The 15,201-nt window shown below is 42.1% G+C and overlaps 1 protein-coding gene across 4 annotated transcripts in view; it reads left to right on the top strand.

The window, feature by feature from the left end:
* Positions 1–15,201, top strand: part of HECW2 (HECT, C2 and WW domain containing E3 ubiquitin protein ligase 2) — a 1,154,081-nt gene that overhangs the window by 399,750 nt on the left and 739,130 nt on the right. For all 4 annotated transcript variants that reach the window (XM_078680421.1, XM_078680420.1, XM_078680424.1 and 1 more), the window contains one exon: positions 7,898–8,005. In XM_078680421.1, the coding sequence (XP_078536547.1) occupies positions 7,898–8,005 (108 nt within the window). The remainder of the gene's footprint in view (positions 1–7,897; positions 8,006–15,201) is intronic.

Here is a 15,201-nt window from a genome sequence, read left to right as displayed (position 1 = left end):
TCACACACAGTGGATAGAGATTACTGTTGCAAGGACTGTCATTTTACTTTGATGAAAGCAGCAGGGCCATCAAGGGGGAATAGGGTCTTTCTCAGTCCTCAGCACCAACAGTCAACTGGCAGTTAGAGCCTGCTTAATCGATTGCAGATCTCTCTAGAAACACGCGGAGGACATTTGGCTTTCTCTAGACCCTAATGATGGGACTTAATGTTCCTAATGGAAACATGATAAAATGAGGCCTCAAATCCTAACATAATGCTAGCCACCCCCCCCCCCCGGCTTCCGGATTGTGTGTACTAATAGAGGGGAGAATAGATCAGGAGGAGTCATTGCTGTCATTTTCAGAGAAAAGTGGGGGTTTACCTCAGGGAGTGTGGGTCCCAATGGTAGTATTGAAGCTCTCTTTTTCTGTATTAGATTTTCACCTTCTACATCCTTGGCTGGCTTGCTAGTATATGCTAGTATACAGACTTTCTGGCAGTCCTGCCATCCACCTAGTAGAGCTCTGCGAAACGATCTCGCAACTTTCTCTCCAATACTCTAACTTCCCAGTTCTAGGGCAGATTAACCTACACACAGATAACCTTAGCTGCACTCAGGCCAACCAGTTCTTGGAAACTCTGGATGGCCTTAACCTCAGGCAACTGGTCCCTGCACCCACTCACAGTGCAGGTCACATGCTGGATTAAATTTTTTCGAACACACCGAACCTCAACATCGGTCATTACTTCCATTTACCTTTAGCCTTGAGGCAATGCCCGCAGAACAGTGGCCAAACGCCAAAAGATCAAGGGATTGGTGTAAAGCCACCACAGAATCACTGGGGCCTGTACTCTAAAATCATTGCCTCAACTGACAGGTGATCCAGATAATGACTCTTTGGGGTTCAATGCATGGGTAGCAACTGCCTTAGAGACGGTGGCACCCCTAAAGCCAGTAGCCAGGAAAAGAGCTAAACCCTCCTCCCCTTGGTTCTCTCAAGAACTACGAAGGGAGACGAGTGCCTGTAAGAGGCTGGAACGGTTATGGGATAAGTCCTATAACCAGGCTGGCATAGGCATCTACAAAGCAGGCATAAAAAAATTCACAGGCTTAAATGCCACAAGTTGAGAGAATATTTTGCCAACTGCATAGAGAATGCAGCTAACTCCACTAAAGAAATGTTCAAGATCAGTAAATCTTTTACTTACCCCACTGCCTTGGATGGCTCCTTACCTCCTTTCCCGACACTCTGCTCTAAGCTGTCTGACTTTTTCGAAACCAAGATTCTCAGCATCTATTCTACATTTCCCCTAGAAGAGGAACTCCTCTCACCATCAACGACCTCCAGCATTCACTTCTCGCTGTCAGATTTTGTCCCATTGCCCCTTGAGGAAACACTTGCGGAACTACGGAAATGTAAATCAGGCTCTCCAGTAGACCCTTGCCCTGCCCGCTTTTTTAGAGTGCAGGCACCCAGGGTAAATCCGATACTCAATCAGATCTGGACCTGAAGATAGGCATTTTCACTAAGATTTAGAAACATGGCTTCCTACTCCCACTTCTTAAGAAACCAGCGGCGGATCCTGAGATTCTTTGTAATTTCAGACCTATCTCACTGCTACCTGCCCCCGCTAAAATTCAGGAGAAGTTTGTGGATAAACAACTGGCAACTTATATAGAATCCAACGTCCGCCTCTATCCGTCCCAATCGGGCTTTAGAGTAGGCCATAGCACAGAGACGGCATTTTTAGAAGTCTCAGAAACTGTAAGAGTCATTGGACCAAGGTTCCTCTCCTATGTTGGTGCTGCTGGACCTATCAGCAGCATTTAATACGGTCTCACATTCTATCTTATCTTGCTTATTAGACTCCTTCAGGCCAGTGTGCGTGGCATGGCATTATCCTGGTTACGCTCTTTCTCTCGTCACAGAAACCTCTGAGGTGCGGTGTGCCGCAGGGCTCAGCACTCAGCCCGCTACTCTTTAACATCTACTTCGCCCCACTTGCAACTCTGATTGAATCCTGAGTGTGAGAGTGGTGTCTTACGGGGACGATACACAATTGGTTTTCTCTTTTAAAGAACACTCAGCGGAGACGTTCTACAACTTCACGTCCTGCCTAAAAGACATCTCAGGCTCGATGCATAAAAACTGCCTGACATTAAATGCGGACAAAACGGAAGTCCTTTTTTTTAGCCAAGCATCTCCGCCTCCTCCAGGTTTGTGGTGGCCGTCAGAACTGATTCCACCCCCACATCCCTAAGATTTGGATAGAAATCTGGGAATTAAACTGGACAAAGAGCTCTCCTTCTATGCCCAGATACAGCATATCTCGTCCACCTGTTTCTGGAATATGTGGGCTATTAGGAAATTCCTTTGCTTCCTGCCGGAGGAACATCGGAAGACTGTAGTCCACGCATTGGTCACGCCTCAACTGGACTATGCACAAAGCCTATACCTGGGGTCACCTGAATATCTTTTGTGCAGGCTCCAAGTTATACAAAACTCTTCAGCAAGACTAATTAGGAGGGTGCCCAGGCGGCACCATATCTCTCCACATTTGAAGCATCTTCATTGACTTCCGATAATCAGGAGAATTGAATTTAAAGCATTGACCCTTGTATTTAACACCTTGGCTGCTTGAGCTCTCCCCCTCCTGTGCTGGACCATAATAGAAATGGGTGTGGTCATGACGAGCTGAGCTCGTCATGAGCACACGAGCACTGTGCCTCATGACAAGCTGAGCTCGTCATGAGCACCGAAGGGGTAAGGCCACCAAGGCTTGGGACCAAGATAGCTTCGGAAAAGGCTGCAGATATACCAGCCAACTCGTGTCCTGAGATTCAACAACTTGTGACTCATGAAAGTCCCTCGATACCAGAAAGCACGACTGGATGGCAGATCCTTCGTGGTGCAGTCCTCTAAACTTTGGAATTTCCTCCCATTACATCTGTGCCTGTTGGAATCAGAAACTGAATTCCGTAGAGCTTTAAAGACCTGGTTCTTCAGACAGTGACTGCCGACCCTCTCAATCCCCTACTTGTGAGCACACCGCTAGCGCCGGGACACCTCCGCCGAGGTAGCTATGTGCTTTTAAATCCTTCATTCATTCATTCATCCATACAAAGGGAGATGGGGTGTGACACTCACATTCTGATGTGCCATCACAAGGCTGATGTACCTTCCTGAGCTATACTGGGAGAGAGGAACAGACACTTGCATACCCCCTGTAGTGAGTCTGGACTCAGGGCGAGTCAGAGACCTAGTGTACTTCAAATGCCTCTTTGAAGTCTCCCCTACTTCAAAGGCACCACTGAGTATAAGTCCTGGACTCCTGACCCCACCAATTCAGTACACTTCTGGATCTGAGGATATTCTGCCAGGAAGAATGACTGTTGTGCTGCCAGGAGTGACTGCCACTCTGCTGAACTGCTTTGCTGTGTTGACCTGCTGCCTCTTGCCTGGGAGTGAGAAGGAATGGACCTGCATCGCTACATGCTCCAAGAACTGAAGTGACTACAAGGGTTTGCTGGCTTTCCTCCTGTTTTGAAATCTCAGGGCCATCAAAGACATCCTTCAACTCTGATTCAGCTGCTGGACTCTGCCAGCTGTGAATCCTGCCCTGCCAAGATGTGTCAATCCAGTCCTGACCCTTAAAAGTGGTTTCTGCAGCTGTTTTTTTAAAACAATTCGATGCAGTGATGACTTTGCACCAATCAGAACCGAGGTAGTGCCTTTTGACGCAGTGCCGCCTCGAGGATATTCTTGCGCAGATCGAAGACGATGCGGAACCTGACTGCAAGGATCGACAACGAGGCAGCAACTGCATTGTGAGTGGGGGTTCGACAATGACACAGGATCCAACTACGAGGCTCACCGACGTGTCTGCATTGTAAAGAGTTCGTCAGCAATGCCATACCTGACTGTGAGGCTCAATGACAGTGCATCTACTCAACTGTGTGGATGGAACCTGTGTATCGAGTCTTTGACACCAAAGCTTGCTCCATCCAGGTTGCATGGCTCCTGTAGCTGGACTGCCTTCCATCACGGCCGGCCTGAACATTGGATTTAGCCCGGTCCAGTGTGACCTCAAGAAACGCCTAAGTGCTATTTGCTTTTAAGCACTGTATTGCAGTTTATTCTTTACAAAGGAATATCTCAAGTTCTACGTTCTACGTGTTGTATTTTTGTCATTTTTGTTTTGTTCTACTTATAAAAATATTCTTGATTTTTCTAAACAGGTGTGGAGTCTTTTTATGATATTTTTACTGCAATACTGTAATTTACTTGTTGCACAAATACTTTACACATTGCCTCTTAAGTTAATCCTGACTGCTGTGTGCCAAGCTATCAGAGGGCGAGTACAGGTTAATTTGGGTTTTGCATCTGACTTACCCTGACTAGTATTGTGGCCCCTACTTGGACAGGGTGCACACCTCTGCAACCTAGAGACCCGCTTTCTAACACTTAACATTTTCACAATTAAGAAAACAGATGAAGTAATTAATTTCACTTGTGAATTAAAAGATAGGTCAGAATCTAGGTTTTCTTTTGGATCCTAACAGTCTTGGGTGGAATTGGTGGGCCCGTTGAGGAGATGAGGCCACCAGGCTCGAGACCAGGTGGCAAAGTGGTTTCCAGGGCAAAAGAAGATTTCAGATTTTTTACTGTTGAGTGTTAAACGGTTGTTGCACCTCTAACTGGGCACTGCTTTGATGCCAGAGGTGAAAAGGTTTACAGTGATTAGGATATATGGATCAAAAGAGATGGTCCTAGCCTCATATGATATTAAATCAACACAAATGATTGAACAACCATTGCAAAAGGAGCAATATGGAAATGAAAGTGGGTTAGACTGAGTGAAGATCCTTGTGAAACCACACACTGTACTGATTTATGTTGTGATTGGAAAGTGGACAGAAGAACGAACTGAGTCCTGTCTGAGATAAAAGAAGTTTGTCATTTCAAGACATGTGAATGGATACCTGATTCTGATAGGAGTCTGACCAAGATGGGATATGAGACTAAGTCCGCTGATAGGTCTAAGTGGACCGGGGTAGCAGATCCCCCCTTGTTAGTGATAGGCTTGATGGTATGTGCAACAGCAGTCATTGCAGTTTCTGTACTGATGTGTGGACAAAAATCAGATTGTAAGTCTTCCAATAAAGCATTACTTTCTCTATAGGAAGAAAGTTTCCTGTTGACCTCCCTCTCCAAATGTTTTTTTATAGAAGGGGAGGTGTGAGATAGGCTGATAGTTACAAAGTATCTTGGGATCTGCTGTAGTTGTTTTCAGAAGCAACTATTCATCTAAGCTGAAGTTTTCCTTTGTTTTCTCAAAGTTTCCTTTCTATGATTTAATTGGTTAGTATGTGCTCTCTTGTTCATTGGAAAAAGAACAATTGATGGACGGAATGCTGAACAATGTCAAACGGGAGGCTTGTTTCTGGTCCAGTGAGGGCCTGGCCTCACTGGGCTAGACTGTTCCCATGAGGAGCATGGGTCAAGACAAATTTGCAAATGGCTGGGTCTTATCTGAGGTGGCATGGTGAGTAAAAGAACAATAGATTTAACCCAGATCGCTTGACTGGGAGTCTATTTTTTATTTTTTCCCCATTCCATCCATCACTTGTGTCTCTTTTGCTTTCTCTAGTTTATTGGAATACAGAAACTTCAAACTACACAGACTTTCTAAAATGCTATTTGTTTGGCTTACTGTGCGGCCAAAAGAAAGCTAGTTAGACCTAGCTGGCTGTTTGGTACGTCACCCCTGTCTTCCCCCTTTCTAAAATGTGGGAGTGGAGCGAGATAAATCTTACCCCCTCGGTTCCTATGCCCATTCTCTATACACAAAACAAAAAACATGATTCTATGCCCAATTAAATGAAAAATATAGTGCTTCCATATTGCTCATGCTCTGTACATCATTCCATGAGTCCAGGTAGCATTTGCTTTATCTTTTTCTTATTTCTTCTCACCATTATTTCATCTGTTTATTCACACCAAGGTTATGGCAAGCATTTTGACCTGTCAATGTGTAAAGTAATCCATTTACATTTTATTTATTTTTATTTATTTTACATGTCACTTAATGAAGTACAGTTTTTAGAAAAGCATTGCAAAAAAAAGTTGTACTTTTTTCATACATGAAATATTCCATAAGTGTATTGTGATTCAACTGTAAGGTTGTAAAACCACCAGAGCCTGCATGTGTTACAAAAAACAGCAGCTACAAGATCATCTCGTCCTTACAGTGCAAACCTCTAGACCAAGGCAGGAGTGGCCCGTGTAGGTAAGAGCGGTGGGATAGTGGGGCCGGGTTGGGGGGGATTCGACAGACGACCATGAGGGAAAATTAAATAAATAAATAAATAATTTTCCCTTGTCGTCTGTTGAAACCCCCTCACACATGGCCCCTACCGGCACAGGCCGCGGCTGGACCAATGTCTGTTAACAGATGATGCCAATATCATGACCGCTATAGTTGCCAGGGTGGTAGCTGGCTCTGACCGGAGGATTAGGTCTTTCTGCAAGGCAGGAAAGATTGAGACTCACTCACAAAGATAGTAACAAACTTTTCTTCACCACTCAGTGAATGAGTGAGTGTGGCAGTGAAATAAAATAATACTGCCATGTGCCGCATAGCACTGTTTACCGGACCTGAAGTCGCACAGTGCCTCTCCCCATGAGGCGCTAGGATGTGTAAGAAATATTTGTGCATCTCCGTTTGCTGACGGTGCCCAGAGGTTTGTAAGCAGCCACTCTGTGTAGGTGGATCTAATCCTTCTGTAGGGGGGACCCTCGGCTTGAGGGTTCAGATTAAAATAAAATCTGCCCACTGTGAAATCTGCAAGCCGCCACTCCACTGATGTTACTTATGTAAGAGATATGATTTGCATTGCTGAATAGTGAATGCATTCCCCTTACACTGGAAGCCATATTGAATTACTGCTTCCGTTGGAATCTGCATCTTCTTCCTAACACATAGAGGGCCTGATTTAGATCTCGGCAGATGGGTTACTCCGCCACACCGGTGATGAATATCCAGTCCTCCAAAATATAAATCCCACTACATCCTATAGGATTTATCTTTCAGCTGACAGGATATCCATCACCGTTGTGACGGAGTAACCCGTCCGCCGAGATCTAAACCTGGCCCAAAGTTTCCAAATCATTATTATTCATAAGTTGGGTGTAGGACCAGATTTGTGCAGTAAATGTTTGATGTATCTAGTGTCTGTATGTTTCCTTAGTCTATCTACATTTAGACACTGTTGTTTTCCATACAATGGTGTTGGACTATTTTGGGTGCCACTATATCATAAAACATCTTTGCTGCACAAAATTGACCTCTTCTCTGACATGCAAACATCTCAACTACCATCGTCAGGATATAGCTGCTGGTCTTTGCAAACGATGAATGTTTACAGATGCCTCCAGCAGAAAAATGCATTAGATTTCTCTGTTGAATCCGGAGAGGAACACCATACCATAGGAACCATACTATGCAACTTTCTTCCCGTCTTCATAGGCTATAGTAAACATCATTTGCATTCCCAAAATCTACCTGCTCACTATCCACCCAATTCAACACGTTTCTTATTCAGGATTGTATTACCTTAATTTAAATGAGCATGCTTTGGTCAATGATTTTTGTGGGCTATAACTTATATTCATTCATTCATTTATTTTATTGTAAGAGGGTCCACCTTAGTTCCAGGAGGGCTGGCTACATGTCACATCTTCAAAATATTCATGTAGGATATATTTGTATACTGCAAATCTAAATGCATCCAATTTGCATTGTAAATGGGTATCCTTAAAATCCGATGTAGATGTGACCTTCCTTGACCTATATGAGGCACCCCTAACCACCGCTCAGACATAATATTCAAAGTGTCAATTTTGTTTCAACAGATGAAAACTCTCCTGCAAATTTCTGGGATTCAAAGAACCGGGGTGTGACGGGTACCCAAAAAGGACATATCGTTTGGCGAATTGAGCCTGGACCCTATTTTATGGAACGTAAGTTCTTTCACTTTCTTATTTGAGTTTTGTACGTGCTGTGCTATTAAAAAAAAGTGCGCACAGTGGAGTTTGGAACACATTTGTTAATGAGGATACATATAAAGAGAACTAAGATAAAAATAGTTAAAGCAGTTCGGGAGATGCCCTTGATAAGTAACCCCAAAAAATGTTATGAGGCTGGTCCCCGAGGTCTTAGAAACGTGTAGCAAGCCTTTCCTTACTTTAAAGAGGCCATCCAGTGCAAAGAAAAACACGTTTCACCCAGCCCTGCATCACTAACAATCATCAGCAGAGGGTATTGTAGAAGATTGCTTTGTCTGATTATACCAACTTGGATTTTGAGATGTATTGTGGCATTATTCACCGTCATGTTCGTTTCCCATTGACATCTGTTTTATATGTAGAATCAGGGATTTAAGGAACATGAAATACTGAAATCACTTGCCCATCATTTAGATACTGGAGAAACGATTTAAATGTACAGGCATTGTTTGTCAGGATAATATTTCTTTGTGCGTGTTGTTTGATGGTAGTTCCTGTTTTGGTCATGTTACAGTCATGCTTATAGGTGTGATCTGAAATTGTGAACTGCAACAAATTAAATAATTCACTGTTAGCTTTTTACATGTTTATGGATTCAACCAGAAATGGATGTATTCAAAGATCCCTGCCAGCTATGGCATACCTGCTTAGAGTTGGCATAAAAAACTTAGCATGGCTACCTCTCAGATATGCAAAGGCATTGTTCTGTGCAGTTGGAGTAGGAGTGGTAATAATACATTGTCTGGAGCTGTTTCGGCTCACATCAATAACCTGTGGACTGCTTCAGGGCTGGCTCTGAAAGTGACAATCAACTATACAGTGAAGACATTAGCACTTCCTTACAATGATTTCTGCTATTATTGGAAGCATTGTGGTCTGGCACCGTCAGGGGGTCGACCTGGGACAAATAACTTCTTATAAGCTTAATTATAGTAAATCACCTTAACATAAAAATATAATGTGTGCTTTACCCTAAAATAATGAACTGTATGCAGTACACCTTGGAACTCAACATTCCATGCGTTAAACCCCAAAAGGTTACTGTGTGTGCTAACTACTCACAAAAACAATTACAAGTCAGGTCTTTCCACTGAAAAAAAAGGCAGCGATTGTGCCCCTTCAAAAGGAAAGCGTGCCCATATTAAAATTATCGAGATGCGTTCACATGCAGTGCGGAATTATACTGTGGTACCGCGTCATGAGTGGTTGCTGGCATGCAGCTGTATATTGTTTCATCACAAAGCCAAAGGACTGATGATACGAATAAAAAATATATGCATAATAAGTACATCAGAAAAATATCAGCATATATACTTTTGGCTGGGAGACCTAATGCGAATACCTCTACTTTGCTCAGCGAGCCTGGCGTAGTTGTTTAGAATGTAGAGTTGGTTGGACCCAAACGGGCAGGAAGGTAAAGAAAGGCACAGTTTAGCTTCTATCTATGTAAAGACCTCTCCAAATCCCACCTCGGGTGTTCTGTTCTTATAGACGGACTCCATCTTCAAGAATATTCAGAAACAAAATTAGACCTAAGTAGAATTAAAGTAAATATACGAATAAATGTGTGTGCATGTGCACACTCAATACCTATTTAGCATGAAGGGCAGGATAAACAGAGTTTATTAAATTACTGTTTATAGCAACACAGAGTTGCAATAAATGACTGTCTATAGCATAAAAGTTCCAGGGTTTGGTAATATATTTCAATGAGAAATTTCTTATGGAAAAATAGCATGGACTTTTTAAAAACAAATTAATTAAATGCACCCCAAGTGCCAGAATATAATGCATTAATCTTCTGTCCTAAAAAATAACAAAATCAAACGAAAATGTTTTTTCCTTAATTGAGTGGCGAGTAGATTATCAACTTTCTCGTTTAATTTTCTCTGTTATTTTGCTTCCACGAATATATGTTAACGTGTGACATTAAATACATTTTTATTTCTGTGTATTATATGGAAAGTGCCTGTAGGGGTGCACAGACCTTTGTCAGAACGTCATTCTAAGGACACTCAAAGTGTGTACCAAGCACTTCTTGTCTTTATTCCAATGTCATCACATTTATGCATGAATGTGTTAGGCTGTCTTGGATGGTTTTATATGTGTGAAAAATGGTGGCTAGAGAGGCTCTTTGCTACTGGGTGCTTCACTATCCAAAAACGATACCTGTTGAACTGCTATTGTGTGCAATTCATTAAAATAGAAATACACTATTGTTCGTTTCTCTGTCTACTTGCAGTTGACAGAGTGAGTTTTCTGTATTTCAATCTTCAGATGTAATCATTAAATAACCCCCCACTGATTATATGGACCTTTGATGGACTACAAAGAGAAATGACGAGTAATCATCTATATAAACAGTACACCGTTAAATACTTATTATTGAGCTAATAAAAAGAGATACAGGGTTTTATTTTCAGATCTTTTAAGTGTTCATCTATTTACATATTAGGCATTTATTTTAGTTTTCAGCATTAAAAGTTACTATAATCCATCAATTGATATTTTATTTTTTTAATCATTTTATTAATTTCAACAGTATAATCATATACACATTCCATTTGACATTTCGAGTAGTCGTATAATGCGTCATCACAACAGCTAAGGGGTGAGTAATTACAATCATAATATTCCAATATCTTGCTCTCCACCATGCTGCATTTCCAGTTCCACCAATGGGGATACACACAGGTCGCCACAATAGACATTCCATTTGCCCCATTTCCTATCCCATTTCTTCAGACACCCTCGTTATTTGAATACTTCCGTTTCTGTAATCATGCACTTATCAAACTCTTCTGCCCACATTCGGGTAGAAGGTGCATCTGCCTGCCCCCCATTCCCGCTTAAACAGGGTATAGCCTAGTGTAGTCAGTTGTTGTTCCACCTCCATGAGGTCAGCCGGTGCCCAAATGTTAAACAGACCTAGTCTCGGTGTAAGGATGAATTTTTTTCCCAGGGCATTCTGGATGTGAGTCGTGGCTCCCTCCCATATTCGCCGCAGCTCAGGGCATTCCCAAATTGTGTGATAGAAGGTAGCAGTTTGTTGGCATCCCCTAAGGCAGAGTATCTCTAATCTAGCGCCTATCTCGCCAAACCATCAATTGATATTTGATTATAAAATAAAACAGAATGTTCCTCAAGGTCACAGTCAAAATAGTAACAATACAATAAGTGTGTTACATAAAGGAAACTCCCTATTCTAAATACAATTTGGATTAGGAGAGGGAAGGTGTCAGTTCAGAAATCCATAAAAAGTTATGATGAGAGAGGATCAATGCGTAAGCAAAATCTTTTGCAAATCAGACTGGAAATTTCTTCTCAGTCATAATTAGGCAGACAGAGAATTAGGGTAAGTAACCGCTCATGTGGAGTAGTCTTGGAGATCAGAGAGAACTCTTGTCAGAATGTCGGGAAAAGGGAATTCCACCCTACTCTAGGAACACTCACTAATTTAAACACAAACATTCTATAATACAACATTATTTTCTTTCATCTAATTCATCCACCAATAGAATTTCAGCAAACTCCTGGGAACAGGTTCACTCCCCATACTCTCATTGGAGCATAAGAGACTTTCGGACATTAGTCCTAGGAATTGTTACAATGTTATTTTCTTGTGGTCCAAAACTTCTTTCCATGAATCATTCTTCCTGTTATTATTGTCTCTTCCCAATGAGAACCTCAGTATCAGTTGTCTAATACACAAGAAGTGTATATTCACTACCTAACAGTAGGCTTCTGAAATTGTAACATCTGTAGCAAAGAAAGAGCAAAAACAAAAGCAAGAAAAAAGCATTTTGCACAAACAACTATTCAATGTGAAAACAGGCCTTTCTGTTTTAATACATTATGTTTAATTTACTATGGCATCGGCAGTTAGGCTAACTTAGTCCAGCATTTGATTTGCATGCAAGCCTGTAACATTCAAGTATGGTTACCTACTTTAAATTTTGCATTTAGCACATGCTTTTTTTAAAATGTATAATTGTGCACATTAATAATGTGTGTTTTTCAATAGTAGATCAAATTTGCTGCAGCACAGTGTAAGTGCCATAACATACCCAGGAAGTGATGGCACGAGCATTAGTTACCTTAGGGCACAAGGTAGAGTTACTTGAGATAACTATAACTGCTGAATTTCTAAGGTTTCATGTGTGTAAAATCTTAACCTAACTATAATGCCCCTTTAACCTTTGGCTTTTACTGAATTTCTAAGGTTTTTTTGGTTCTATTTCCTAACTATAACGTTTCTATAACCTTTGTTTTCTCCTGTGAATTTCTATGGATTTTTAGTGTTATTTCCTAACTACAATGTCCCTGTAACCTTTAGTTTTTGCTGTGAATGTCAATTTTTTAATGCTTTTTCTTACTATAACGTCCCTGCAACCTGGGCATGTGAGTGGTTGTGTGTAGTGGGTGTGTCAATGCATTTGTGACTGTTGTGTGGGCCAGTTAGGCTAACTTAGTCCAGCATTTGATTTGCGTGCAAGCCTGTAACATTCAAGTATGGTTACCTACTTTAAATTTTGCATTTAGCACATGCTTGTTTTAAAATGTATAATTGTGCACATTAATAATGTGTGTTTTTGAATAGTAGATCAAATTTGCTGCAGCACAGTGTAAGTGCCATAACATACCCAGGAAGTGATGGCACGAGCATTAGTTACCTTAGGGCACAAGGTAGAGTTACTTGAGATAACTATAACTGCTGAATTTCTAAGGTTTCATGTGTGTAAAATCTTAACCTAACTATAATGCCCCTTTAACCTTTGGCTTTTACTGAATTTCTAAGGTTTTTTTGGTTCTATTTCCTAACTATAACGTTTCTATAACCTTTGTTTTCCTCTGTGAATTTCTATGGATTTTTAGTGTTATTTCCTAACTACAATGTCCCTGTAACCTTTAGTTTTTGCTGTGAATGTCAATTTTTTTAATGCTTTTTCTTACTATAACGTCCCAGCAACCTGGGCATGTGAGTGGTTGTGTGTAGTGGGTGTGTCAATGCATTTGTGACTGGTTGTGTGGGCCAGTGAGTGGGTATGTGAGTTTGTGAGTGGGTGTGTTAGTGGTTCTATGGGTATCTGAGTGGGTGTATATATATATATACCTGGAGCACATTTTCCGCTTCCCACGAAGTACTGCGCTTGCCCATGATCGCTTCTCTTACGGCAGCATTGTCATGTAGCAGTGCTGATGGCAGGGAAAGGCTTCATCATGCACCCATAGTCTCTGGCTGGCTCCAGGCTACTGGTGCCAGCTTCGTAGCTGAATTTAGCTTTTCAGGATTGTACCGGCAGCACCACTACGTCACATTTAGTAAATTCGGCAGGGAAAAGGCATGTGTGCTGGTTGGCTGTCTGTAGCAGGCAAGTGGTGGTGCAATAAAGTAACAAAAGAAATCATCAAATACATCAGGGATCAGAGGATTAACGGCAGTCAGTACATCCTCTCAATAACTACTAAATACCACAAAAGAACTGTCTGCTTGAATTGTGTGGGGAATGGCACAATGAAGGAAGAGTTACCAGCTGAGTCGACATGTTTCTGCCCATTTCAGCCCCCTAGGAAGGTGTAAGTGACATTCATCAGGACTAAAGCTGCCCTTTCTACTAACAAGATGTAGGTTTTCTATACACCTACCATAACTGGATTAGTGACAACCTAAATACAATAGCACCTTTAAAAACTATATCCAATAAAAGGACCTCCCCCTCTGAGCCATGGTTTGACGATAATCCAGATGTCAGAAGCAAGCCTATCGAAGGTTGGAAAGGAAATGGTGCACGCATTATAACCATGACGACAAGAGCACCTATAAAAAAAGCCATTGCGGAATATAAAACAAAAGTTTTAACCACAAAAAAGTGCTATTTTTCTATTAAAATTAGGACCTCCCACAACTCGTCAAAGGAACTCTTCTCCACAGTACAGAAGCTGAGCAAACTCCACGTACAGAAAAATACGGGTGTAGATCAAGAATTCTGCAATGTGCTCGGAGACTTCTTTCGGGCAAAAGTTAAGGCTGTCTCAGACTCCTTTCTTTCCACCGATTGGATGGTGGGAGGGTGCACTGAGGGACCCATCTCCACTACATCTGAGGTATCAAGCTGTCCAGGCACTCCAGCAGCTGTTATCCCTAGCCTTAATTAGTTCATTCAATCCCATCTTGGATGCCTTAGGTCATGATGTTTCTCACTCAGACAAGATTGGGATCGCCCTGGGACCCCTGCCCCCCTAAAGTTCTCCACTTGGCCCTTGAGGTCATAGCCAGCTATCTTAAAGCTATCTTCAACCCGATGATGTCCGATGGGTATTCCCCTTTACAATGGAAGAGGGCATCTATTCTCCCGCTGCTGAAAAAAAAAACCATTTAGACAATAAAGATCTGAACAGCTACAGGCCAATCTCCCGACTACCTTTTCCAGCCAAGATTGTGTAGAAGGCCTTAATATAGAGATAACCCAGTTTATTAATGATAATAAACTTCTAGACAGCTCTCAATATGGCTTTAGAAGTCAACACAGCATTCAGCTGGCGTTGATCAACGTGCCGGAGAAAATTAGAGAGGTCCTGGACAAAGGCAAAAAGACAGCCTTGGTCCTGCTGGACCTCTCGGCAGCCCTTACGACACGGTTGATCACAGTCTTCTTATAAGTCGACTCTTTCTATCGGTAACAGGGGCAGAGCTTTGGACCTACTGAAGTACTTTCTCAGTAATAGGGAGCAATTGGTGGAGCTTGGTGGACACAGGTCCCCTCTGTTCACTTTCACATGTGGGTGCCGCACTGCTCCTCGCTGAGTACGACCCTTTTCATCCTTCATGTCACTCCCCTCTGCGCACTCATAAAGTCCTTCAGCTTTAAGATGGTGTCATATGCCGATGACACACAAATTGTGGCATCCTTTGCAGGAGACCTGACAGATACCGCATCGAGATTCCATGACTGCATGTGTGAGGTTGGACACAGGATATCTCAAAACTGCCTGAAGCTAAACACAGGTAAAACTGAGGTGCTTCTTTTTGGTCATGACACCTCCTTTTGACAACCAAGCTGGTGGCCACAGGAACTGGGAGAAATCCGGGCTCCAGTCTCCAAGGCAAAAGTCTTAGGAGTTTACTTTGACACTAAACTATCCTTCTAGGG

The sequence above is a fragment of the Lissotriton helveticus genome, chromosome 3_1 (genome assembly GCF_964261635.1).
Source record: "Lissotriton helveticus chromosome 3_1, aLisHel1.1, whole genome shotgun sequence".
Taxonomy (NCBI): Eukaryota; Metazoa; Chordata; class Amphibia; order Caudata; family Salamandridae; genus Lissotriton; species Lissotriton helveticus.
This window is presented reverse-complemented; position numbering and strand designations above follow the sequence as displayed.